General features: G+C 38.3%; 1 protein-coding gene across 4 annotated transcripts in view; it reads left to right on the top strand.

The window, feature by feature from the left end:
* mbc (myoblast city) overlaps positions 1 to 25,278 on the top strand; it is a 238,864-nt gene that overhangs the window by 27,514 nt on the left and 186,072 nt on the right. For all 4 annotated transcript variants that reach the window (XM_070085738.1, XM_070085737.1, XM_070085736.1 and 1 more), the window contains exons 7-14: positions 7,030 to 7,185; positions 7,385 to 7,533; positions 9,176 to 9,289; positions 17,909 to 18,038; positions 18,889 to 19,098; positions 21,330 to 21,487; positions 24,804 to 24,921; positions 25,064 to 25,232. In XM_070085738.1, the coding sequence (XP_069941839.1) occupies positions 7,030 to 7,185; positions 7,385 to 7,533; positions 9,176 to 9,289; positions 17,909 to 18,038; positions 18,889 to 19,098; positions 21,330 to 21,487; positions 24,804 to 24,921; positions 25,064 to 25,232 (1,204 nt within the window). The remainder of the gene's footprint in view (positions 1 to 7,029; positions 7,186 to 7,384; positions 7,534 to 9,175; positions 9,290 to 17,908; positions 18,039 to 18,888; positions 19,099 to 21,329; positions 21,488 to 24,803; positions 24,922 to 25,063; positions 25,233 to 25,278) is intronic.

The raw sequence follows: 25,278 nt of genomic DNA, 5'->3' as shown, positions 1-25,278 counted from the left end.
ACGCGTAGGGGTTTTTGACGTACTAGTACTCATAAATTCTAGCGGCCTCAAATCTAGTGGGAGAAAGCTGGTAGGCCTTCATATGAAAGAATGGGTCTATGTGGTCAGTGTGCACAGTCTAAAAAAAATCCTGCAGCACACAGTGCATAATGAGAAAAAAAAAACTTTGACCATTTTTTTTTAATAAATCAGCGACTTTGCAGTGTATTTTTGTATGGTATTTATTGTTGTATTCTAGTTTTCTTGGTCTCATTTTATAGAATGGAAGACATATTACAGAAATTGAGATGATTTTGACTGGTTTTGCAAAGAAAGGTGCCTTGAAATTGAGCTCAAAGTAGCAGAAATGTTCGATTTTTACCAAACTTCAAAAGTAATCAAATCATGCCAAGCGTGCAATACACGTCAACTGGTGAGTCTAATATTCTTTCACAATTGCACCAATAATATTTATACCATTTTTTACACTAATGCAGTAGTCTGCATAACAGTAAATCTTATATTTTTTGTGAAAATAAAAATTCAAAGTGGAAAGCAAAAGAATATAAGAGGGGACTTGAGACATGACTAATGACTAGAGGAAATGTCATTTTAGTGCCAGGAATGTCTTTCTTGTTTATTCTGGACCCTATTCTGAAATTGGCATCTTTTGAAATTTGTGTGAAATTGGCAAAATTGCTAAATTCTGACCACTGTACTGGATAGTTGAATTTCATAAATGAGTGGTTTCTTGCATCCATTCGATAGAAAAAATGGAGTTCTAGCGAAATATTCATGTTTTTTGTCGACTAGTACAGTGAAATTGGCCGAAAATGTGGCTCAAAGTGGGCAAAATCGCCGATGCGTAAACATCGCCGAGACCGCTAACTTTGCGAGAGCATAATTCCGTAAGTTTTCTATCAAATTTCAAACTTTTGGTGTCTTTATGATCGGGAAAAGATTCTCTATCTTTTCATAAGAGAAAATAATTTTTTTTTTTTTTTTAAATTTGGCCGACCCTGAGAACGAGTTTCGGAGAGGGCCTGTCGACCCTCAAAGGGTTAAATAAGGCTTGTCCTTCTTTTACTTAATTTTGTGGCTTGCTCCAAGCTTCTCAGGATATCCAGTTTTTTGTACCTACCTGTATTACATTATCAAGAAGTAGAAGAAATGGTAACTAGAACTGGATCCACTGGTACTCACAACTCTTTGGGTGACAGTGGAGTAACATGGGTAATTGCTCTAAGAGCAGTACTTTATAGTAGAAGTAATTTTTAGCCCATGCCTTGCATTCATTTCTATCCCTTATAAATTCCATGCTGTTTTTTTCAATACAGTACAATGGTACCCTGAGTTTCGGCCATAATTCATTCCAGAAGGCTGTTAGAGCGCCGTTACCGAATGAATTTGTTCCCATAAGGAATGATGTAAATTAGATTAGTCCGCTTCAGACCCCCCAAAAATATACTTACAAAAGCACTTACAATAATACACTTACATAATTGTTCAAGTTGGGAGGTGGCCGAAACTCTGGGTACCACTGTCTATTTTTTCCTCCATTTCATTCTAGCAGTGGCCATAGAGAGAGTGGAGGGTGGGGAGTAAGACTTCAGCTTTACTATAATTAACCCAAACATCTCCATAATATTGTAGATCAGAGTCCGTAATCTTGATTGATGTAGGCAGGTCTTCTCACCAGATAACCTTGGTATGAACTCTAAAAGTTCTCTGCTAACTGTCTTTACCATGTACATACTCCCATGATTAGAGAGGAGACACCATAGTGTGAATCACATTGTTTTACATTGTTTCAAAGAAAAAAATGGCGTGTAGCATACAAAGAATTGCTTCCTGAATTGACAATACAGTAGACCCCCGGTTTCTGTAATTAATCCGTTCCAGAAGGTTTGCCTAAATCCGAAATGTCTGAAAACCGAAGTAATATTTCCCATAAGAAATAATGTAAATCCAATTAATCCATTGCAGACACCCAAAAATATTAACAAAAAGTAAATTTTATAGAGAATACTTATAGTGTTGCAGCTCTTCAGTAGCTAGTACATTCATTACTTAACTTAAAATATTTGTAGTCTTAATGTAGGGCAAGAGGTGAGTAGTATTTATTTGTATGAAGTTAGTGTAGGTAGCTGGTAGATGTGGGTACATGTATGTAGTCCCTCTGGGCTACACCTACCGGCTACCTACACTGCAGAACACAACCATATTACTACCATCAACAGACCATGTTACTAAGTTCAGTTGTTTCTAACAACTTCCTTTAGATGCCATCATATACAAAGGGAGAAGTAATGAATAATTCATGCCGAGAATTGTAAACAAACACGTGTTAAGGGCGGTGATTGGGCCAAACACCAGATTCACAGTTTTCTCTAATGCTCGACCAGAGAAAGCATAATGTTTACCCTCCATCTGACTGACCACTCTGTAGCATATAAACATTGCATGTTTATATGCTATATGCTATGTAATGTGCTTCTTATAAAATTTTGAAGAAAATATCATAGATGGATTATTGAAAATGTCTATATTAACCTAAAATAAGACATTTAATGTGCCCAAGAGTGATTATTATTAAACATACATTGCATATAAACATTTCAAGTTTATATGCTATGTGATGTGTTTCTTCTATAATTTTGAAGAAAATATCATAGGTGGATTAATGAAAATGTGTATTTTTTTTTTTTTAACAAGTCGGTCATCTCCCACAGAGGCAGGGTGACCCAAAAAGAAAGAAAATCCCCAAAAAGAAAATACGTACTTTTATCATCATTCAACACTTTCACCTCACTCACACATAATCACTGTTTTTGCAGAGGTGTTCAGAATACAACAGTTTAAAAGCATATACGTATAAAGATACGCAACGTATCCCTCCTAACTGCCAATATCCCAAACCCTTCTATTAAAATGCAGGCATTGCACTTCCCATTTCCAGGACTCAAGTCCGGCTATATAAAATAACCGGTTTCCCTGAATCCCTTCCCTGCTCACACTCCAACAGCTCGTCAGGTCCCAAATACCATTCGTCTCCATTCACTCCTATCTAACACACTCATGCAAATTTGCTGGAAGTCCAAGCCCCTCGCCCACAAAATCTCCTTTACCCCCTCACTCCAACCTTTTCGAGGATGACCCCTACCCTGCCTTCCTTCCCCTACAGATTTATACGCTCTCCATGTCATTCTACTTTGATCCATTCTCTCTAAATGACCAAACCACCTCAACAACCCCTCTTCAGCCCTCTGACTAATACTTTTATTAACTCCACACCTTCTCCTAATTTTCGCACTCCGAATTTTCTGCATAATATTTACACCACACATTGCCCTTAGACAGGACATCTCCACTACCTCCAACCGTCTCCTCGCTGCAGCATTTACAAGCCAAGCTTCAGACCCATATAAGAGTGTTGGTACCACTATACTTTCATACATTCCCATCTTTGCCTCCATAGATAACATTTTTTGTCTCCACTTATACCTTAACGCACCACTCACCTTTTTTCCTTCATAAATCCATCTGCTGACACGTCAACTCCTAAATACAGTGGACTCTCAACTAACGGCGGTATTAAGTAACAGCAATTTCGTCTGACGGCGCTTTTTGGCATAAAAAAATTTCTCTACCAACGATGTTCGTCCAGAACATGTCCATGTGCCGGGAGTGCGGCCTGTGCGGGCCCAGCCACTCCAAGACTCAATGTGCCATTGTTTACAAGCTGTTGTGGTCGGTTTCCACGTGTGCCTGCCGTATATTTTGGATTATTCCAGTGTTTTTAGTGCTTGTAACTGCTAAATAAGCCACCATGGGCCCCAAGAAAGCTTCTAGTGCCAAGCCTGTGTTAAAAAGGGTGAGAATTACAATGGAAATGAAGAAAGAGATCATTGAAAAATACGAGAGTGGAGTCCGTATGGCCGAGTTGGAAAAGCTGTACAACAAATCACATTCAACCATCAGTACTTTTGGTGTCATTGTGATCGGGAAAAGATTCTCTATCATTTCACAACTTTTTTTTTTTTTTTCAAAAAGTTTTTTACTCAGAGAACAAGTTTAGGAGAGAGCCTGCTGACCCTGAAAGGGTTAATGTTGTGTAGTAATGCTAGTGGTGATTGCAAAATGAAGCCTTTATTGGTGTATCACTCTGATATTCCCAGAGTGTTCAAGAAAAACTATCGTCAAGCGTAATTTGTGTGTGCTGTGGAGATCAAACAGTAAGGCATGGGTCACTAGGGAATTTTTCTTGGACTGGTTTTATGGTGTGTTTGGCCCCCACTGTGAAAAATTACCTGGTAATGGACAATGCTCCTGCTCATCCTCACGACTTGCAAGAGGAAATTGCAGGGGAGTTTGGTTTCGTTAAGGTGAAGTTTTTGCCTCCTAATACAATTCCTCTCCTCTAGCCCATAGACCATCAGGTCATTTCAAACTTCAGAAAACTCGACACAAAAGCAGTGTTTCAAAAGTGCTTTGAAGCGACCTCAGACACTCAATTGACCCTAAGAGAGTTTTGGAAAGGTCACTTCAGTATCCTCAGTTGTGTAAGCCTTATAAGTAAGGCTTGGGAGGGAGTGACTAAGAGGACCTTGAACTCTGCTTGGAGGAAACTGTGGCCAGAATGTGTAGAACAGAGGGATTTTGAAGGGTTTGGGGCTAACCCTCAGGAGGCTCTGGCAGTAGTGGAAGCTATTGTGTCATTGGGGAAGTCCGTGGGGTTGGAGGTTTGTGATGAGGATGTGGAAGAGTTGGTACAGAATGACGAGGAAGAACTAACCACTGCTTACCTGCAAGAGCTTCAGGTGCAACAGCAACAGATCACATCTCAGGAATGTTCTTCAGAGTAGGATGAAGAGTGACGGAGGAAGTTGACTTCGTCAAGGATTAGGGAAATGTGTTCAATGTTTACAAAGGTGCAAGCATTTATCAATGAATTTTATCCTGTCACAGAAGTTGCAAGCTGCATTAGTAGCACGTACAATGACACTCTTGTGTCCCATTTTAGGGAAATCCTAAGGACAAGTGAGAAACAGAGCTCTCTGGACGGATATTTTGTGCGACAGGGGTCCAATGACTCAAGCTGGTCCTAGTGGCATTAAAAAGCCAAGAAGGGAGGTAACCCCACCAAAGGACTTGGTACCTGAAGTCTTTATGGAAGGGGATTCTCCTTCCAAGCAATAGACAATCCTGAATCTCCCCTGCTGCTGGCACATCAGTCAACAACTCCACAATAAAGGTAAGTGGCATTTAATTATTGTTTATTTTGCATGTCCCATTCTTTTTGGTGTAAGGAAATGTATATTTCATGTAAAATTTTTTTTTTTTTCGGACTTTGGGGTGTCAGGAACGGATTAATTCTATTCCCATTATTTCTTATGGGGAAAATTAATTCGACCAACGGCAAATTCGACTAATGGCAAGCTCTCTGGAACGGATTAATGCCGTTGGTTGAGGGTCCACTGTATCTGAAAACATTCACTTCTTCCATACTCCTTCATCTAAATCATTTGATACCCTCATCACCTTACTCTTTTTCTATGTTCACTTTCAACTTTCTACCTTTACACACACTCCCAAACTCGTCCACTAACCTTCGCAATTTTTCTTTAGAATCTCCCATAAGCACAGTATCATCAGCAAAAAGTAACCATGTCAATTCCCATTTTGTATTTGATTCCCCATAATTTAATCCCACCCCTCTCCCAAAATCCCTAACATTTACTCCTTTTACAACCCCATCTATAAATATATTTAACAACCATGGTGACATTACACATCCCTGTCTAAGTAGCCTCCCTCTCTTTTACACACCCTAACCTGAGCCTCACTATCCTCATAAAAACTCTTTACATTATTTAATAACTTACCACCTATTCTCTATACTTGCAACATCTGCCACATTGCTCCCCTATCCACTCTATCATATGCCTTTTCTAAATCCATAAATGCAATGAAAACTTCCCTACCTTTATATAAATACTGTTCACATATATGCTTCAATGTAAACACTTGGATCTACACATCCCCAACCCACCCTAAAACCTCCTTGCTCATCCGCAATCCTACATTCTGTCTTACCTCTGATTCTGTCAATAACCCTACTGTACACTTTTCCTGGTATACTTAGTTAAACTAATTCGTCTATAATTTTTACAATCTCTCTTGTCCCCCTTCCCTTTATATAAAGGAACTATACATGTTCTCTGCCAATCCCTAGGTCCCTTCCCCTCTTTCATACATTTATTAAACAAAAATACCAACCACTCTAACACTATATCCCCCCTGCTTTTAACATTTCTGTCATGATCCCATCAGTTCCAGCTGCTTTACCCCTTTTCATTCTATGTAATGCCTCTCGCACCTCCCCCACACTCACATCCTGCTTTTCTTCACTCCTGAAAGATGGTATACCTCCCTGGCCAGTGCATGAAATTTCCGCCTACCTTTCTTTGTCGACATTTAAAAGTTCCTCAAAATATTCCCACCACCTACCCAAAACCTCCATCTCGCCATCTACTAACCCCCCTACTCTGTTTTTAACTGACAAATTCATTCGTTACCTAGGATTTCTTAACTTGTTGAACTCCAAAATACAGCATTACAGAACTGTACCTGAGAAATGGGAGACCAGAAATACAAATAAGACTGAAAATGGAGAAGTAACAGATGGCAGTAATAGTTGTTGAAATACATTGAGCAAAATTATTGGAATAGGATTAAATTATCAGTTGGCTGAAATGTAGAAAAAAGGACAATAATGTAAGAAAATAACAAACAGGTTGCTCTAGAGTGGCATAACCTCTGTTACTGAATGTTGTTTAAATCATAGTAATAAAAAAGTGTACTACTGTTAAGAGTGATAGTAGTGCTGTATTTTCTTGAGAGATGCAGAGTTAGGCAGTTGGAAAGGGTGACAAGTAAAATATATTTAACATAGATTTATGCAGAGGAAGACCCTTTCAATAGGAGATAAAGGATGCAATAATATAGGTACTTTTGATGTGGAACTAATTGTTTTATATTTCTGGCAAGGTTCCTGAACCTTCCGAGATCTCACTTGGGTTATACACTGGTGATCCTCGGGAAGGCAGAGAAAAGCCACTCACTGAAGCATTTGTCATTCCATGGACCGATGATGGATATAATGGTCATCCAGATCTGCTTCTCAAGTTGCAATGTCTTTTTACGGTGAGAAATGACATAAATATATTAATATCCGTGTAGTATAGTCACAGTATTGTGGGATTATTGGCATATTGAATCCATTTGTAGTTGACACACTGATACAAGCAAATATTAATTTTAGAGTTAGGAAAAAATTGTATAATGTATCTTTTATTATTAAATATAAACAAATAAAGCACATTAGCAATTTTGCTCTTTGCAGGATTTAAGCACAGCAGCTTTAGATGAAAATAATCTGTGGTTGATAGGTTCGGTTATTCGTCTGGGGTCAATGGCCAGTAAAGAAGTAGATCCTCGTAGAATCTCATCAGTATCAGGAAAGAAAATTACTTCTAATGATTCAATGAGAAGGTTAGTATAAAGTTTAGTAACAGAATGCAGCCCTTCCTCATACCACTGGTATATTTAATTTTTATTAAAGATACAAATTAAATAATTTCTATCTTTGATAAAAATTAAATATACCGAGTCTTCATTACCAAGAAAGTGTCTTTCTCATTTGTGTAATTTTTTTAATTTTTTGGTGACAAGTAGTGAAAGAAATACTCAAGAAAATAGAGAAATCTTTATTTACAGAGTTACACAATGTTCCATTTATATGCAGTGAATCTTGACTAATGAAATTGTAATAATTCAATTGCAAACAAATCACAAAACAGGTGGGGCTCAAATCTATGGCAGTTGAATCCTAAACTCACAGGCTAGTGTGCTAAACTACTGGTCTGTGCCAGCATGGACCAGTGGTTAAACATACAGGTCTACAAAGTTTAGGACTCACCTGCCACAAGTTCAAGCCCCACCTGTCCTGTGAGTCATATGTAGTGGACTTTTGCAACTTAAAAAAAGTTTCCCTCAAGGAAGGTGTCTAAATGCTGATGAAGAGCTTTTGATCCAAGAAATCTGACTTAACCCACTCTTCCTTGGATCAGTGTTGAATGCCTCCCATTCCCTTGACACCATTGACCCCTATGGGTTTAGTGCTTCCCCATGTTTAAAATTATGAACTAAGAAAATTCACTGCAGATACTATACATGAAGGAAATGTTGTCTACTAATGCATTGCAATTCTTTGAAGTGAATTAGAAAACAGCTGTAATTTTGAGGATGGATTGCAAGGTGTACTATACATGTACATTGTTGGAATGTATTGATGAGTGATGAATTATTCAATGGGCATACATTATCGTAGAAGTTGGAGTGTGAGCAGGGTAATATTTAGTGAAGGGATTCAGGGAAGCCAGTTATTTTATATAGCTAGACTTGAGACCTGGGAATGGGAAGCACAATGCCTGCACTTCAAAGGAGGGGTTTGGGATATTGGCAGTTTGGAGTGATATGTTGTGTATCTTTTTTTTATTATTATTATTATTATCACACTGGCCGATTCCCACCAAGGCAGGGTGGCCCGAAAAAGAAAAACTTTCACCATCATTCACTCCATCACTGTCTTGCCAGAAGGGTGCTTTACACTACATTTTTTAAACTGCAACATTAACACCCCTTTATATGTATATACTTCTAAACTGTTGTATTCTGAGGACCTGTGCAGAAACAGTGATTATGGATGAGTGAGGTGAAAGTGTTGAATGATGATGAAAGTATTTTCTTTTTGGGGATTTTCTTTCTTTTTGGGTCACCCTGCCTCAGTGGGAGATGGCCGACTTGTTAAAAAAATACATGAAAACAATATTTTGATAATATGAATAAAAGGTAACTGCTAGTTGCTTCTACTTGAAATGAGAAAAGTCATCATATTACCCTTATTGAGTTTTCCTAATAAGTTGCTTCCTTTTTTGTGTGTGCTGTGACCATTAACTGCAGTGGTTATAAAAAGGAATGTGAGTAGGGTAAGTGTAATTCCAAGCTACAGAGTAGAGTTAGTAGTAATACCAGTATGGCATGGACTTTATTTCAGTTAAAATAATCAAAGGTCATTTCTTTACTCTCTGCATATGGTGTTTCCTGCCATCTAATAATATTTTTTTTAATTCAGGCCTTTTGGTATTGTTATGCTGGATATGACAAATATCATCAAGCAACAAAGAAGCAGTACTAGGTCGACTAATGATGGACAAGAAGAAGCCCAGTTCTTCGCTGTATTCAACCCGTGAGTTTTGTTACACATTCTTTGTTTTCTCATGTTCAACTGATGTTGAAAATTTCCTGTGAAAGTATGGTATATCTGATTGTGATGTCAGCATGTTTTAGGAAACAGCAATGTAATGAATAATAGTGAATGTGTTTTCTTCTTTAGGTCACCCTGCCATGGCAAAAGATGGCCATTGAGCTTAAAAAAAAAAGGAGAAAAGCTTCTGTATTTTACTGTATTTTAGGGATTGCATTTAATAATGTAGTCAGGTTTTGTAATGCAGTATTGTATATTTTACTGAATAGAGGTTAAATACTTATATTGTGTTACCTTGGTAGTGACTGTGTAGATTTTGAATCATATGTTAACATAAGCCACAAATGGCTGCAGGTCAGTGTTAAAACTTCTCCAGTCATGTTGTATGTAATATATAAGTTGTCCATGCATTAAATATGTCAAATGATGCAAAATGGAGGCATAATACTGACTAGTGGTGAAAAAGTAGCTTCACTCTTACTAGTGTCTTTTTTCAACAAAATGTCAAAGGTTAGTATGACTGACTGCTGCTGCTTCCTTGGCATCAGCAGTCACACATTCTCAATCAGAAAGACAGGATTCAAATTGCAGTCTGTCTCATTCATTTACATTATTATAGCTTTTAAAATTATTTCAAATTAGGGGGTGTTTAAAATCACTATTGTAAACTGCATTCATTGACTGTACATTGCTAATTGGAGCTCATATGAGAGAAACTTTAATTATCAATTCTGTGATTATATAATGCACTTTCTTATATCAGATGCTCTATACTTTGATAGTTAAACCTGGAAGAGCGGCATAATCAGTTTTCCAGTTCTTGCATTTGTGTCTCCTACTTTCTTTACGATTCCAATTCTTATCATTTCTCCAACGTGTAACTTTCCTACCACTGTCATTACCACTCCGCCTCTCACTATTATTTCACTAACCTGTGTCTCTTCTCCCACCTCTATCTTTCTCTTGATGAGAATATGTAGACGTATGGGAAGAAAGATTAGTCTATTCAAATGAAGGAAGGAGGATACAAATGAATAATTACCATTCTCTGGGTTGGTTATATGTGTAGGTAGGTCTGTGAGGTGGGTAAATTACACAGTAGACGAGTGGGATGTTTGAATGTGTGTGGATGTTGTGCGAATGATAAGAAAGAGATGATTGTGGATGTTATGAACGAGAAGAAGCTGGATGTCCTGGCTTTAAGTGAAACAAAGCTGATGGGGGTGGGAGAGTTTCAATGGGGAGAAATAAATGTGATTAGGCCAGAGGTTTCAAATAGTTAAAGCTAAAGAAGGAGTAGCAATAATATTGAGGGATAAGTTATGGCAGGAAAAGAAGGAATATAAATGTATTAATTCAAAGATTATGTGGAGTAAAATATGGGTTGGATGTGAAAAGTGGGTTATAGTAAGCATTTATGCACCTGGAGAAGAGAGAAGTGTAGAGGAGAGAGAGAAATTTTGGGAAATGTTGAGTGAGTGCATGGGGAGTTTTGAACCAAGTGTGAGGGTATTTGTGGTTGGGAATTTCAATGCTAAAGTGGGTAAAAATGTTGTGGAGGGAGTAGTAGGTAAATTTGGGGTGCCAAGAGTAAATGAATATGGGGAGCCTTTAATTGAGCTATGTGTAGAAAGAGGTTTGGCAATAAGTAATATATATTTTATGAAAAAAAGGATAAATAAGTATACAAGGTATGATATAGCACTTAATGAAAGGAGTTTGTTAGATTATGTACTGGTGGATAAAAGGTTGATGGGTAGGCTTCAGGATGTACATGTTTATAGAGGGGCAACTGATATATCGGATCATTATTTAGTTGTAGCTACGGTTAGAGTAAGAGGTAGATGGGACAAAAAAAAATGGCAACAACAAGTAAGAGAGAGGTGAAAGTGTATAAACTAAGGGAGGAGGAAGTTCAGGTGAGATATAAGCAACTATTGGCAGAAAGGTGGGCTAGTGCAAGTATGAGTAGTGGGGGGGTTGAAGAGGGTTGGAATAGCTTTAAAAATGCAGTATTAGAATGTGGGACAGAAATTTGTGGCTATAAAAGGGAGGGTGCAACAGGAAAGAGGAGGGATTGGTGGAATGATGAAGTAAAGGATGTGATAAAAGAGAAAAAGGTAGCTTATGAGAGGTTTTTAAAAAAGAGTGTTAAAAGAAGAGCAGAGTATATGGAGAGTAAAAGAAAGGTGAAGAGAGTGGTGAGAGAGTGCAAATGGAAAGCAGATGATGGAGTGGGAGAGACAGTCAAGAAATTTCAATGAAAATAAAAAAAAATTGCAGAGTAAGATAAACAAATTAAGAAAGCCTAGGGAACGAATAAAGTTGTCAATTAAAAACAGAGTAGGGGAGTTAATAGATGGGGGGCTGGAGATATTAGGTAGATGGTGGGAATATTTTGAGGAACTTTTAAATGTTGATGAAGAAAGGGAGGTGGTAATTTCATGCACTGGCCAGGAAGGTATAACATCTTGTAGGAGTGAAGAAGAGCAGGACGTGAGTGTGGGGGAGGTGCATGAGGCATTACATAGAATGAAAGGGGGTAAAGCAGCTGGAACTGATGGGACCATGACAGAAATGTTAAAAGCAGAGGGGGAATATAGTGTTGAAGTGGTTGGTATTTTTGTTTAATAAATGTATGAAAGAGGGGAAGGTACCTAGGGATTGGCAGAGAGCATGTATAGTTCCTTTATATAAAGGGAAGGGGGACAAAAGAGATTGTAAAAATTATAGGGAAGTAGGTTTACTGAGTATACCAGGAAAAGTGTACAGTAGGGTTATTATTGAAAGAATTAGAGGTAAGACAGAGTAGGATTGCAGATGAGCAAGGAGGCTTTAGAGTTGGTAGGGGATGTGTAGATCAAGTGTTGAATTGAAGCATATATGTGAACAATATTTAGATAAAGATAGGGAAGTGTTCATTGCATTTATGGATTTAGAAAGGGCATATGATAGTGGATAAGAGAGCAATGTGGCACATGGTGCAAGTATGTATATAGAATTGGTAGTAAGTTACTAAATGCTGTAAAGAATTTTTATGAGGATTGTGAGGCTCAAGCTAGGGTGTGTAGAAGAGAGGGAGACTACTTCCCGGTAAAAGTAGGTCTTAGCCTGGGATGTGTAATGTCACCATGGTTGTTTAATGTGTTTATAGATGGGGTTGTAAAAGAAGTAAATGCTAGGAAGTTGGGGAGAGGGGTGGGATTAAATTATGGGGAATCAAATATAAAATTCAAGTTGACACAGTTACTTTTTGCTGATGATACTGTGCTGATGGGTGATTCTAAAAAAAATAAAGCTGCAAAGGTTAGTGGACGAGTTTGGGAGGGTGTGTAAACGTAGAAAGTTGAACGAGAACATAGATAAGAGTAAGGTGATGAGAGTATCAAAAGATTTAGATAAAGAAAAATTGGAGAGAGGAAATATGGAAGAAGTAAATTTTTTCAGATATTTGGGAGTTGATGTGTCAGCAGATGGGTTTATGAACGATGAGGTTAACCATAGAATTGATGAGTGAAAAAAGGTGAGTGGTGTGTTGAGGTATATGTGGAGACAAAAAATGTTATCAGTGGAGGGAAAGAAGGGAATGTTTTTTTTTTTTTTTTTTTTTTTTTTTTTTTATTAAAGTCGGCCGTCTCCCACCGAGGCAGGGTGACCCAAAAAAAAGAAAGAAAATTCCCAAAAAGAAAATACTCATCATCATTCAACACTTTCACCACACTCACACATTATCACTGTTTTTGCAGAGGTGCTCAGAATACAACAGTTCAGAAGCATATACGTATAAAGATACAGAACATATCCCTCCAAACTGCCAATATCCCAAACCCCTCCTTTAAAGTGCAGGCATTGTACTCCCCATTTCCAGGACTCAAGTCCGACTATATGAAAATAACCGGTTTCCCTGAATCCCTTCACTAAATATTACCCTGCTCACACTCCAACAGATCGTCAGGTCCCAAGTATCATTCGTCTCCATTCACTCCTATCTAACACGCTCATGCACGCTTGCTGGAAGTCCAAGCCCCTCGGCCACAAAACCTCCTTTACCCCCTCTTTCCAACCCTTTTGAGGACGACCCCTACCCCTCTTTCCTTCCCCTATAGATTTATATGCTTTCCAAGTCATTCTACTTTGATCCATTCTCTCTAAATGACCAAACCACCTCAACAACCCCTCTTCTGCCCTCTGACTAATGCTTTTATTAACTCCACACCTTCTCCTAATTTCCACACTCCGAATTTTCTGCATAATATTTACACCACACATTGCCCTTAGACAGGACATCTCCACTGCCTTAAACCGTCTCCTCGCTGCTGCATTTACCATTCAAGCTTCACATCCCTGTAAGAGTGTTGGTACTACTATACTTTCATACATTCCCTTCTTTGCATCCATAGATAACATTTTTTGACTCTACATATACCTCAACGCACCACTCACCTTTTTTCCCTCATCAATTCTATGATTAACCTCATCCTTCATAAATCCATCCGCCGACACGTCAACTCCCAAGTATCTGAAAACATTCACTTCTTCCATACTCCTCCTCCCCAATTTGATATCCAATTTTTCTTTATCTAAATCATTTGATACCCTCATCACCTTACTCTTTTCTATGTTCACTTTCAACTTTCTACCTTTACACACATTCTCAAACTCATCCACTAACCTTCGCAATTTTTCTTTATAATCTCCCATAAGCACAGTATCATCAGCAAAAAGTAACTGTGTCAATTCCCATTTTGAATTTGATTCCCCATAATTTAACCCCACCCCTCTCCCAAACACCCTAGCATTTACTTCTTTTACAACCCCATCTATAAATATATTAAACAACCATGGTGACATTACACATCCCTGTCTAAGACCTACTTTTACCAGGAAGTATTTTCCCTCTCTTCTACACACCCTAACCTGAGCCTCACTATCCTCATAAAAACTCTTAACAGCATTTAGTAACTTACCACCTATTCCATATACTTGCAACATCTGCCACATTGCTCCTCTATCCACTCTATCATATGCCTTTTCTAAATCCATAAATGCAATAAAAGCTTCCCTACCTTTATCTAAATACTGTTCACATATATGCTTCAATGTAAACACTTGATCTACACATCCTCTACCCACTCTGAAGCCTCCCTGCTCATCCACAATCCTACATTCTGTCTTACCTCTAATTCTTTCAATTATAACCCTACCGTATACTTTTCCTGGTATACTCAGTAAACTTATTCCTCTATAATTTTTACAAACTCTTTTGTCCCCTTTCCCTTTATATAAAGGGACTATACATGCTCTCCTCCAATCCCTAGGTACCTTCCCCTCTTTCATACATTTATTAAACAAAAGTACCAACCACTCCAACACTATATCCCCCCCTGCTTTTAACATTTCTGTCATGATCCCATCAGTTCCAGCTGCTTTACCCCCTTTCATTCTACGTAATGCCTCACGTACCTCCACCACACTTACATTCTGCTCTTCTTCACTCCTAAAAGATGGTATACCTCCCTGGCCAGTGCATGAAATTACCGCCTCCCTTTCTTCCTCAACATTTAAAAGTTCCTCAAAATATTCTCGCCATCTACCTAATACCTCCCTTTCCCCATCTACTAATTCCCCTACTCTGTTTTTAACTGACAAATCCATACTTTCCCTAGGCTTTCTTAACTTGTTTAACTCCAAAAATTTTTCTTATTTTTATTAAAATTTCTTGACAGTGCCTCTCCCACTCTATCATCTGCTCTCCTTTTGCACTCTCTCACCACTCTCTTCACCTTTCTTTTACTCTCCATATACTCTGCTCTTCTTATAACACTTCTGCTTTGTAAAAACCTCTCATAAGCTAACTTTTTCTCTTTTATCACACCCTTTACTTCATCATTCCACCAGTCACTCCTCTTTCCTCCTGCCCCCACCCTCCTATAACCACAAACTTGTGCCCAACATTCTAATACTGCATTTTTAAAACTATTCCAACCCTCTCCTACCCCCCCACTACTCATCTTTGCACTAGCCCACCTTTCTGCCAATAGTCGCTTATATCTCACCCGAACTTCCTCCTCCCTTAGTTTATACACTTTCACCTCCCTCTTACTTGTTGTTGCCACCTTCCTCTTTTCCCATCTACCTCTTACTCTAACTGTAGCTACAACTAAATAATGATCCGATATATCAGTTGCCCCTCTATGAACATGTACATCCTGGAGCCTACCCATCAACCTTTTATCCACCAATACATAATCTAACAAACTACTTTCATTACGTGCTACATCGTACCTTGTATATTTATTTATTCTCTTTTTCATAAAATATGTATTACTTATTACCAAATTTCTTTCTACACATAGCTCAATTAAAGGCTCCCCATTTACATTTACCCCTGGCACCCCAAATTTGCCTGCTACTCCTTCCATAACATTTTTACCCACTTTAGCATTGAAATCCCCAACCACCATTACTCTCACACTTGATTCAAAACTCCCCACGCATTCACTCAACATTTCCCAGAATTTCGCTCTCTCCTCTACACTTATCTCTTCTCCATTTGCATACACACTTACTATAACCCACTTTTCACATCCAATCTTTATTTTACTCCACATAATCCTTGAATTTATACATTTGTAGTCCCTCTTTTCCTGCCATAGCTTATCCTTCAACATTATTGCTACTCCTTCTTTAGCTCTAACTCTATTTGAAACCCCTGACCTAATCCCATTTATTCCTCTCCATTGAAACTCTCCCACCCCCTTCAGCTTTGTTTCACTTAAAGCCAGGACATCCAGTTTCTTCTCATTCATAACATCCACAATCATCTCTTTCTTATCATTTGCACAACATCCACGCACATTCAGACTTCCCACTTTGACAATTTTCTTCTTCTTATTCTTTTTAGTAATCTTTACAGGAAAAGGGGTTACTAGCCCATTGTTCCCGGCATTTTAGTTGACTTTTACTACACGCATGGCTTACGGAGGAAAGATTCTTATTCCACTTCCCCATGGATATAAAAGGAAAAGTAATAAGACCAAGAACTATTAAGATAAAATCAAAGAAAACTCTGATGAGTGTGTATAAATAAACATGTACATGTATGTGTAGTGTGACCTAAGTGTAAGTAGAAGTAGCAAGACATGCCTGTAATCTTGCATATTTATGAGACAGACAAAAGACACCAGCAATCCTACCATCATGTAAAACAGTTACTGGCTTTCGTTTTACACTCACTTGGCAGGATGGTAGTACCTCCCTGGGTGGTTGCTGTCTACCAACCTACTACCTATAAAATGTATGAAATGTATGAAAGTATAATGGTACCAGCACTTATATGGGTATGAAGCTTGGGTTGTACATGCTGCAGCATGGAGGCAGTTGGAGGCAGTGAAGATGTCCTGTCTAAGGGCAATGTGTGGTGTAAATATTATGCTGAGAATTCAGAGTGTGGAAATTAGAAGGTGTGGAGTTAATAAAGGTATTAGTCAGAGGGCTGAAGAAGGGTTGTTGAGGTGGTTTGGTCATTTAGAGAGAATGGATCAAAGTAGAATGACATGGAGAGTGTATAAATCTGTAAGGGAAGGAAGGTGGGGTAGGGGTCGTCCTCGGAAAAGTTGGAGGGAGGGGGTAAAGGAGGTTCTGCGGGCGAGGGGCTTGGGCTTCCAGAAAGCATGCGTGAGCGTGTTAGATAGGAGTGAATGGAGACGAATGGTTTTTGGGACCTGACAAGCTGTTGGAGTGTGAGCAGGATAATATTTAGTGAAGGGATTCAAGGAATCCGGTTATTTTTTTATATAGCTGGACTTGAGTTCTTGATATGGGAAATACAATGCCTGCACTTTAAAGGAGGGGTTTGGGATATTGGCAGTTTGGAGGGGTGTGTAATAGGATGGTATATATATAATTGGGACTCCTGATATTGTAATTATTTGGGCCACTTTTTATATTTTATCTTTATATATGCTTCTAAACTGTTGTATCTGGGTGCCTCTGCAAAAACATTGATTATGTATGAGTGAGGTGAGAGGCCCAAAAAGAAAAACAAAAGTTTCTCATCTTAAAGTTAGCAGTTTATACAGGAAAAGGGTTACTAGCCCCTTGCTCCCAGCATTTTAGTTGCCTCTTATGACACGCATGGCTTACAGAGGAAGAATTATGTTCCACTTCCCCATGGAGATAAGAGGAAATAAACAAGAACAAGAACTAGAAAGAAAATAGAAGAAAACCCAGAGGGGTGTGTATGTAAATGCTTGTCCATGTATGTGTAGTGTGACCTAAGTGTAAGTAGAAGTAGCAAGGCGTACCTGCAACCTTGCATATTTATGAGACAGACAAAAGACACCAGCAATCCTACCATCATGTAAAACAATTACAGGTTTCTATTTTACATTCACTTGGTAGGACGGTAGTACCTCCCTGGGCTGTCTACCAACCTACTACCTAGTTGCTCTATATCTTCTTATAAATAATCATCCTGATTATTTTAGAGCATTTTTTCTCATTACATGGAGTTTATCCATTAATAATTCTTTGCCAGCATTTTTGTTTCTTTTCAAATATTAACCTAACTAAAGCTTATATCACCTATTGCTCTTTCAGATGTGGAGAGAAGGAGACATTAGATCTAAAGAAACTACTGTCATCACGTAGTGATAATGCACGAGATAATAGGACAGGCTTCCAAGGAATCTGGTTCACATTTCAGCTTGTTAATGGGGATATTAAACAGGTAATATTAGTAGGTGTAATAGGTGTAAATAAAAAGAATGGAAGGTTTTGAAAATAGGTTACACATAATTTATACCATTTTTTGGTTCTACAAGTTTTTGACATGGCAGAAGAGATAGACCAACTGTTTTTTCAGGCATTCCAGGCTCTGGGATTGAATTTAATGAAGAAAAACCACAATTGATGAAACTAAGGAGAGAGATACAGAAAACTTCAAGGGTCGTTTTGAATAGCAAATCATGAAGGAATTAGTGTGACTTGCCTGTATTAATTAATATTTCTGGTGATATCTTATGAAATGAAGTGAATGTAATGAAGTGGTGATAAAAATTTCTAGGGGTTTTATAACATACTAGTTTGGTTATATTTTAGCTGTCATATATCAAAAGATCATACATCAGAATGCACTATAGTTAAGCATGGATTGCCTGTTTCTGTTGTGTTACTCTAGGAATGTAACCCACTGTGATCCTGTAGGGACAATTGTAAAAGTAACTGAAAAAATATGGTTCTAAATAAATTGAAAAAACTCCAAGGAAGAGGCAAGGGAATAGACTGAGCACTAGCAGTGTGTTAGTAGGGATGGAATGATTTACATTTTTTGACACTTTTATCTAGTAGTTTTCATCTAGTCAATCTAGTCAACAACATGCCTGAGATATTAGAGAGATTTCCCTAGAAAGTGATTTACTGTGGCAATTCTGAATGTAGGTGTTACAGTAGGACATTTGTTGCTGAAAGTTTTAGATTAATTTTTTCTTCTTTCCAAACAAATACGTTCTTGCCCCAAAATGAAAGTGGGACTAAAGAATAATAATGTTGCTGACATTATTGTTATATTCACTTTGCAGCTTCAAGAGGACAACCCACATTATGTTGCATTTAGAGATGTTCCTGTGTGTCTTCGTTTGGGTCTTTCTGATGTAATCATGCCTGGAGATGTACGCAATGATCTGTACATAACACTCTTATCAGGAGAATTTTCAAGAGGAGCCAAAACCTGTGACCGCAGTATTGAAGTAACTGTTCGAATTTGTGATGAGAGAGGGATAATGATTCCTGTGAGTAACAGAATGCTTAGCATTATTTACTTGGTTCTGAGATACGTACTTAATAACTACAATGGAATCTCAGTTTTCGTATGCCCTAGCTAGAGAAAATTCTTGGAGAAAATTCTCAATAAAATGTATTTTTTTGGGTGTCTGGAACGGATTAATTGGTCGTAAAAGAAGTAAATATTTAGCTAGGGTGTTCGGGAGAGGGGTGGGATTAAATTATGGGAAATCAAATACAAAATGGGAATTGACACAGTTACTTCTTGCCGATAATACTGTGCTTATGGGAGATTCTAAAGAAAAACTGCAAAGGTTAGTTGATGAGTTTGGGAGTGTGTGTAAAGGTAGAAAGTTGAAAGTGAACATAGAAAAGAGTAAGGTGATGAGGGTATCAAATGATTTAGATAAAGAAAAATTGGGGAGGAGGAGTATGGAAGAAGGGAATGTTTTCAGATACTTGGGAGTTGACGTGTCGGCGGATGGATTTATGAAGGATGAGGTTAATCATAGAATTGATGAAGGAAAAAAGGTGAGTGGTGCGTTGAGATATATGTAGAGTCAAAAAACGTTACCTATGGAGGCAAAGAAGGGAATGTATGAAAGTATAGTAGTACCAACACTCTTACATGGGTGTGAAGCTTGGGTTGTGAATGCAGCAGCGAGGCGGAGGTTGGAGGCAGTGGTGATGTCCTGTCTAAGGGCAATGTGTGGTGTAAATATTATGCAGAAAATTCGGAGTGTGGAAATTAGGAGAAGGTGTGGAGTTAATAAAAGTATTAGTCAGAGGGCTGAAGAGGGGTTGTTGAGGTGGTTTGGTCATTTAGAGAGAATGGATCAAAGTAGAATGACATGGAGAGCATTTAAATCTGTAGGAGAAGGAAGGAGGGGTAGGGGTCGTCCTCGAAAAGGTTGGAAGGAAGGGGTAAGGGAGGTTTTGTGGGCGAGGGGCTTGGACTTCCAGCAGGCGTGCATGAGCGTGTTCAATAGGAGTGAATGGAGACGAATGGTATTTGGGACCTGACGATCTGTTGGAGTGTGAGCAAGGTAATATTTAGTGAAGGGATTCAGGGAAACTGGTTATTTTTATATAGCCGGACTTGAGTCCTGGAAATGGGAAGTACAATGCCTGCACTCTAAAGGAGGGGTTTTGGGATATTAGCAGTTTGGAGGGATATGTTGTGTATCTTTATACGTATATGCTTCTAAACTGTTGTGTTCTGAGCACCTCTACAAAAACAGTGATTATGTGTGAGTGAGGTGAAAATGTTGAATGATTATGAAAGTATTTTCTTATTGAGAATTTTCTTTCTTTTTGGGTCACCCTGCCTCGGTGGGAGATGGCCAACTTGTTGAAAAAAAAAAAAAAACATTTTATAGAGAATTTTATCCAAGAATTTTCTCCAGTTAGGGCGTATGAAAACCGAGGTTCCACTGCAATTTTGTAAGACACTCCACATATGAATATGATGCTAAATATGTCCTGTATGGTTACAAGCACATTGGCTTATCAGTAATTTGCACACAGTACTACATTTTCAAAATGCGATTTTTATACATAACATAATTTTTGTAGGAAATTGTATTTTTGCAGATAGATGCTGAATATCTTATTAAAGTTTAGTGCTTTTTTTTATATAGTAATTCCTGTGGAAATTGAAGCATTTAGTCATTTATGCTTTAGTTGATAGCACACTCATTTTAATTTGAAGCTTCAGTACATATATGATTAATATTATCGATAACAATTTATTTAAGTATAAAAAGCCAATGCAGTCTTTTTCACTGATATTGTCATAATGAATATTTTACATTTAAACACTTTGTGCATATGTTCCTTACACTTCTGTAGTTATTTAACATCAGTTTCATACTTCATCCACAGCATTTTTCAGTAGTACATAAAACTGTTGTGTTAATCTGCTACTTCACACCTTTAATGTAACTCTTATGAGCATCACTTTAAGTCCTACACCACCACTGTTACCCTTCATATCCTCTACAGTATTAGCTCCATGAATACATGGAAGAGATTAAAGATCACTATATTTACATTGCTGTTAGTATGTAATCAAACTAATTTTCATATTTTTGCTTTTATTGTTGTATTTTCTTTTTCTTTGTAAAGAAACATATCTTTCACCTTAATGCTGTCTTCTCTAGTGTTGCTGAAACTTTCCATAACTATTTTATTAATTTAGATGACTATTAATTTGTATAATTTATTGTGGCATTCGTAGGGTGTTATTCACCAAGGGTGTGGCAAAGGACCTCTTGATGAGTACCGTTCTGTAACATATCATCATGAGGGTAAACCGAGGTGGGCAGAAACGTTTAAGATTGCTTTGCCCATTGAAGAGTTCAAGAAGGCTCATGTCAAGTTTGCCTTTAGACACAGGTAATATCTTAATAGCTTCATTTCTTAATCTCTGAATATTGTTCACACCATACACTGATCTCTGACAAAACTTGTAGAGATCACTGTGACAGTGCATGTTGACACTTCTCTAATTGTATGGCATTCCTTCTTTTCACTTGGTTTATTTTAAGCTTCCTCCCATATCTCTTGCTCTAGTAAGTTATGGTAGTTTCTAGATTGGGAACTTGACCTTTGAATACTTTCCTTGTGTATTATGTATTAACCCTTTCAGGGTCCGTCCCGTAGATCTACGGCTGGTCGGTGAGTGTCCAAACCGTAGATCTACGCCAAAATTCTAGCGCCGTCAAATTTAGCGCGAAAGCGCTCATAGGCCTACATATGAGAGAACGGGTCTGCGCCGTGGGTGTGCGCCGTAAACAAAAAATCTAGGCGCCTGCATAGCATTGTGGGAACGCCGGCTCAGTCACCCTTGTTCACCATGTCTCGTCGCAAGTCAGCTCTCACTCCCCGGAAAATTGGGACTCTCCTCTTCCTGTCTGATAGTTCTGACACTGATGGAAGTGGAAATGAAGACGAATTCTACGGCTTTGATAAGTTAGTGACCGAAAATAATGACCAGGATATCGATAATAGTGCAGAAAACCCCGACGATCCTCGACCTTCTACCTCTGGTGTGGGCACTCGTGACTCACGGTCGGGTGTTCCTAAACGTAAGAGAAAACTAATATTTTCCCGTGGCCTGGCCTCTGACTTCAGTAATGACGATGATTCTGACGTGGATTGTGATTTTATTGCGCTCGATGATCGTTCGAGTAGTGATAGTGAGGAAACATATTCACCAGTGAAGCGTCGGTATGTTCGCCACCGCATGCGCTCGGGTAGTGTACCCTATGCTGTGCCCAGGGGACGGAGTACATCCCGTAGTACATCCCGGAGTACATCCCGTGGCCCTACACCCGTTTTAGGTAGTGATAGTGAGGATGATGTGGCTACACTTGGCATGGATGGGCCACAGACATCAGTGGATGGTGTTAGTGGGGCTGGTGGTGGTAGTGGCACCGCCATGCGTGACTCGCTGTGCCACGCGGGAACCCACGCTGCTGACTCGTCAGTTCAAGGACAAAGCGGAGCGTCACCCACCAGCCCGCCACAACCACCCGTACAACCAGCCTATGATGTCCAGTATCCACCAGCAAACCGTATCTGGGATTGGCAGCAAAATCCCAATTTTGTTCCCAGCCCTCACCACTTTGATGACTCGCAAAGTGGAATTCTACCTACCTGTCCCCTTGGAACCACGGCCAATGAACTGGAATTCTTTGAATTATTCTTTGACCAGCCATTGATGGAAACTATTGTCAGGGAAAGTAATAAGTATTTTCAGTACACCATGGCAAATACGATCTTATCACCACAGTCAAGACTACACAGGTGGAAAGAGACGACTGTTGCAGAAATGTATTTGCTTTTTGCAACAATAATGCTTATGCCTCACGTCTATAAGCATAATATAAAAGCATACTGGTCCACAGATCGGCTAATTTGTACCCCATCCTTCAGTGAAATAATACCAGTGAACAGGTTTATCTTACTGTTATGTATGTTGCACTTCTCTGACAAAACCAGGCCTGACAGAAGTGACAGGTTATACAAGATTAGAAATGTTTTCATGTATCTCAAACAAAAGTTCAGGATATACTTTTATCCATTCAAGAATCTTGTAATTGACGAGTCTTTGATTTTGTTCAAAGGTAGACTGTCATTCAAGCAGTATATACCGAGCAAGAGGAACCGCTTTGGTATAAAATTGTTTGTACTCTGTGATTGTGACAGTGGCCTGGTGTTGGATATTGTTGTATACACGGGTAGTAAAACATTGAAAGATACCAAGATGTTATTGGGTATATCAGGTGACGTAGTGAGAAACATGATGGCACCTTATCTTGGTAAGGGCCATACATTATATACTGATAACTGGTACACAAGGCCATTACTCAGTGATTTCATGCGAGTGAACAAGACAGATGTGTGTGGCACAGTGCGTTCTAATCGTAAACATATGCCCAGGCTCAACGCAGGTGTTCGTGGTGATGACGTGCAGGTGTTTACTGCCAATGACATCATGGCATTACGGTGGCATGACAAACGAGATGTCACATTGTTGACAACCATTCACTGTAATGAAATGCAAGACAGTGGCAAAGTTGATCGAGTGACTAATGAACGTATTCGAAAACCAGTGACAGTGATTGATTATACACAAAACATGCGCTTGGTTGACAAGTGTGACATGCAGATTGGTTTTGTTGACTGTGTTCGTAAGAGTTACAAGTGGTACATGAAACTTTTCTTCCATCTCATGGACATTTCAATGCTGAATGCATATAATATGTACCAAATAAAGACTGGTAACAGACCACCGTATGGTGAATTTTGTTTGTCTGTTGTCAGACAACTCATAATGAAGTACCAGGTAACAACACCTGCAATACAACATGGTCCTCGAATTCATCACAATATACCCAAGCGTTTGAGAAGAGAAGGTGATCATTTCATAATACAGCTTCCTTCAACTCAAAAGAAATTTGCTCAGAAGAGATGCATTGTCTGTGCACAAACAAAACGACGGCAACAAAGACGCAAAGACACTCGGTTTATGTGTGAGGAATGTAAGGTGCCTCTGTGCATGGTGCTTTGTTTCAAGGAGTTCCACAAGCTCCAGCAGTTCTAAAACCATGTCCAGTGATTGTAAATATGTAAATATATGATAGAACATTAGTATTATACAATATTTGTGCATGTTTATTGTAATAAACAACAGTGGTAAACAATAATATGATAATAACTTTAGTGCGGTTATTGTGTTCAATACAGTGAGTTTATATATATAAATTATATACAGTATTGGTCTCTCAGGCCCCAAATGTTAGTAGGAATAGAAAAAAATTTGAAAAGAAAAGAAAAAACAACTAAAACAACAAAATAATATAATACGCGTATGTGGAATTCGTTGATGTTGCCGCCACCACATCATTTTCTACAAACTTCTTGGCACTGTATCTCGGTAAGTACTGATCAGATTCTAATTTTTTTTGTTTTATTACCTTCACAAAAATATGCTCTTTAATTCTGTAAGAAAAAATAATTTTTTTTTTTTTTTTTTCAAAATTTCTTGGACACTGGTGCGTGACTTCAGATTTTGGCCTTGGACCCTGAAAGGGTTAAGCATCTTCACTCTCCAGATTATATTGCAAGTACTTTCTACTTGTACGAGTCGTTTATATTAGATTTTGTAGAATTAATAAAAGTTTAATTAAGAAGAGTTCACTTTCAGATCGACCAATGATTTGAAAGATAAAAATGAGAAACCATATGCCTTGTCCTTTGTGAAGCTGATGCAAAGTAATGGTACAACATTACTGAATACAGAACATGAGCTGATTGTTTACAAGGTAAGAGCTTATTGTATAAATGTTCAGAAGTGAGGATACATCCATGTCTTCACCTTAACAGTTGCACATATGATTTTTAATATACATAAGGTTAACTGAGATGGCCTTAATACACATAGAAGTATTTTATTTTTATTCTAAGATTGATGGGAAGAAATGGACTGATGGTGACTATAATTATCTCAGTCTTCCTTGGCAACGAGTTAATGGTGAAGAATTAGTTAAATCATGGAATCATGGTCTTGCCCCATCAATGAAGGACAGTTTCACTATTTCTACTATCTTCTGTTCAACGAAACTCACACAAAATGGTAACATACTTTTATGATTTGGATATCATTGCTATTTTTAACTTTT

The sequence above is a fragment of the Cherax quadricarinatus genome, chromosome 17 (assembly GCF_038502225.1).
Source record: "Cherax quadricarinatus isolate ZL_2023a chromosome 17, ASM3850222v1, whole genome shotgun sequence".
NCBI lineage: Eukaryota > Metazoa > Arthropoda > Malacostraca > Decapoda > Parastacidae > Cherax > Cherax quadricarinatus.
This window is presented reverse-complemented; position numbering and strand designations above follow the sequence as displayed.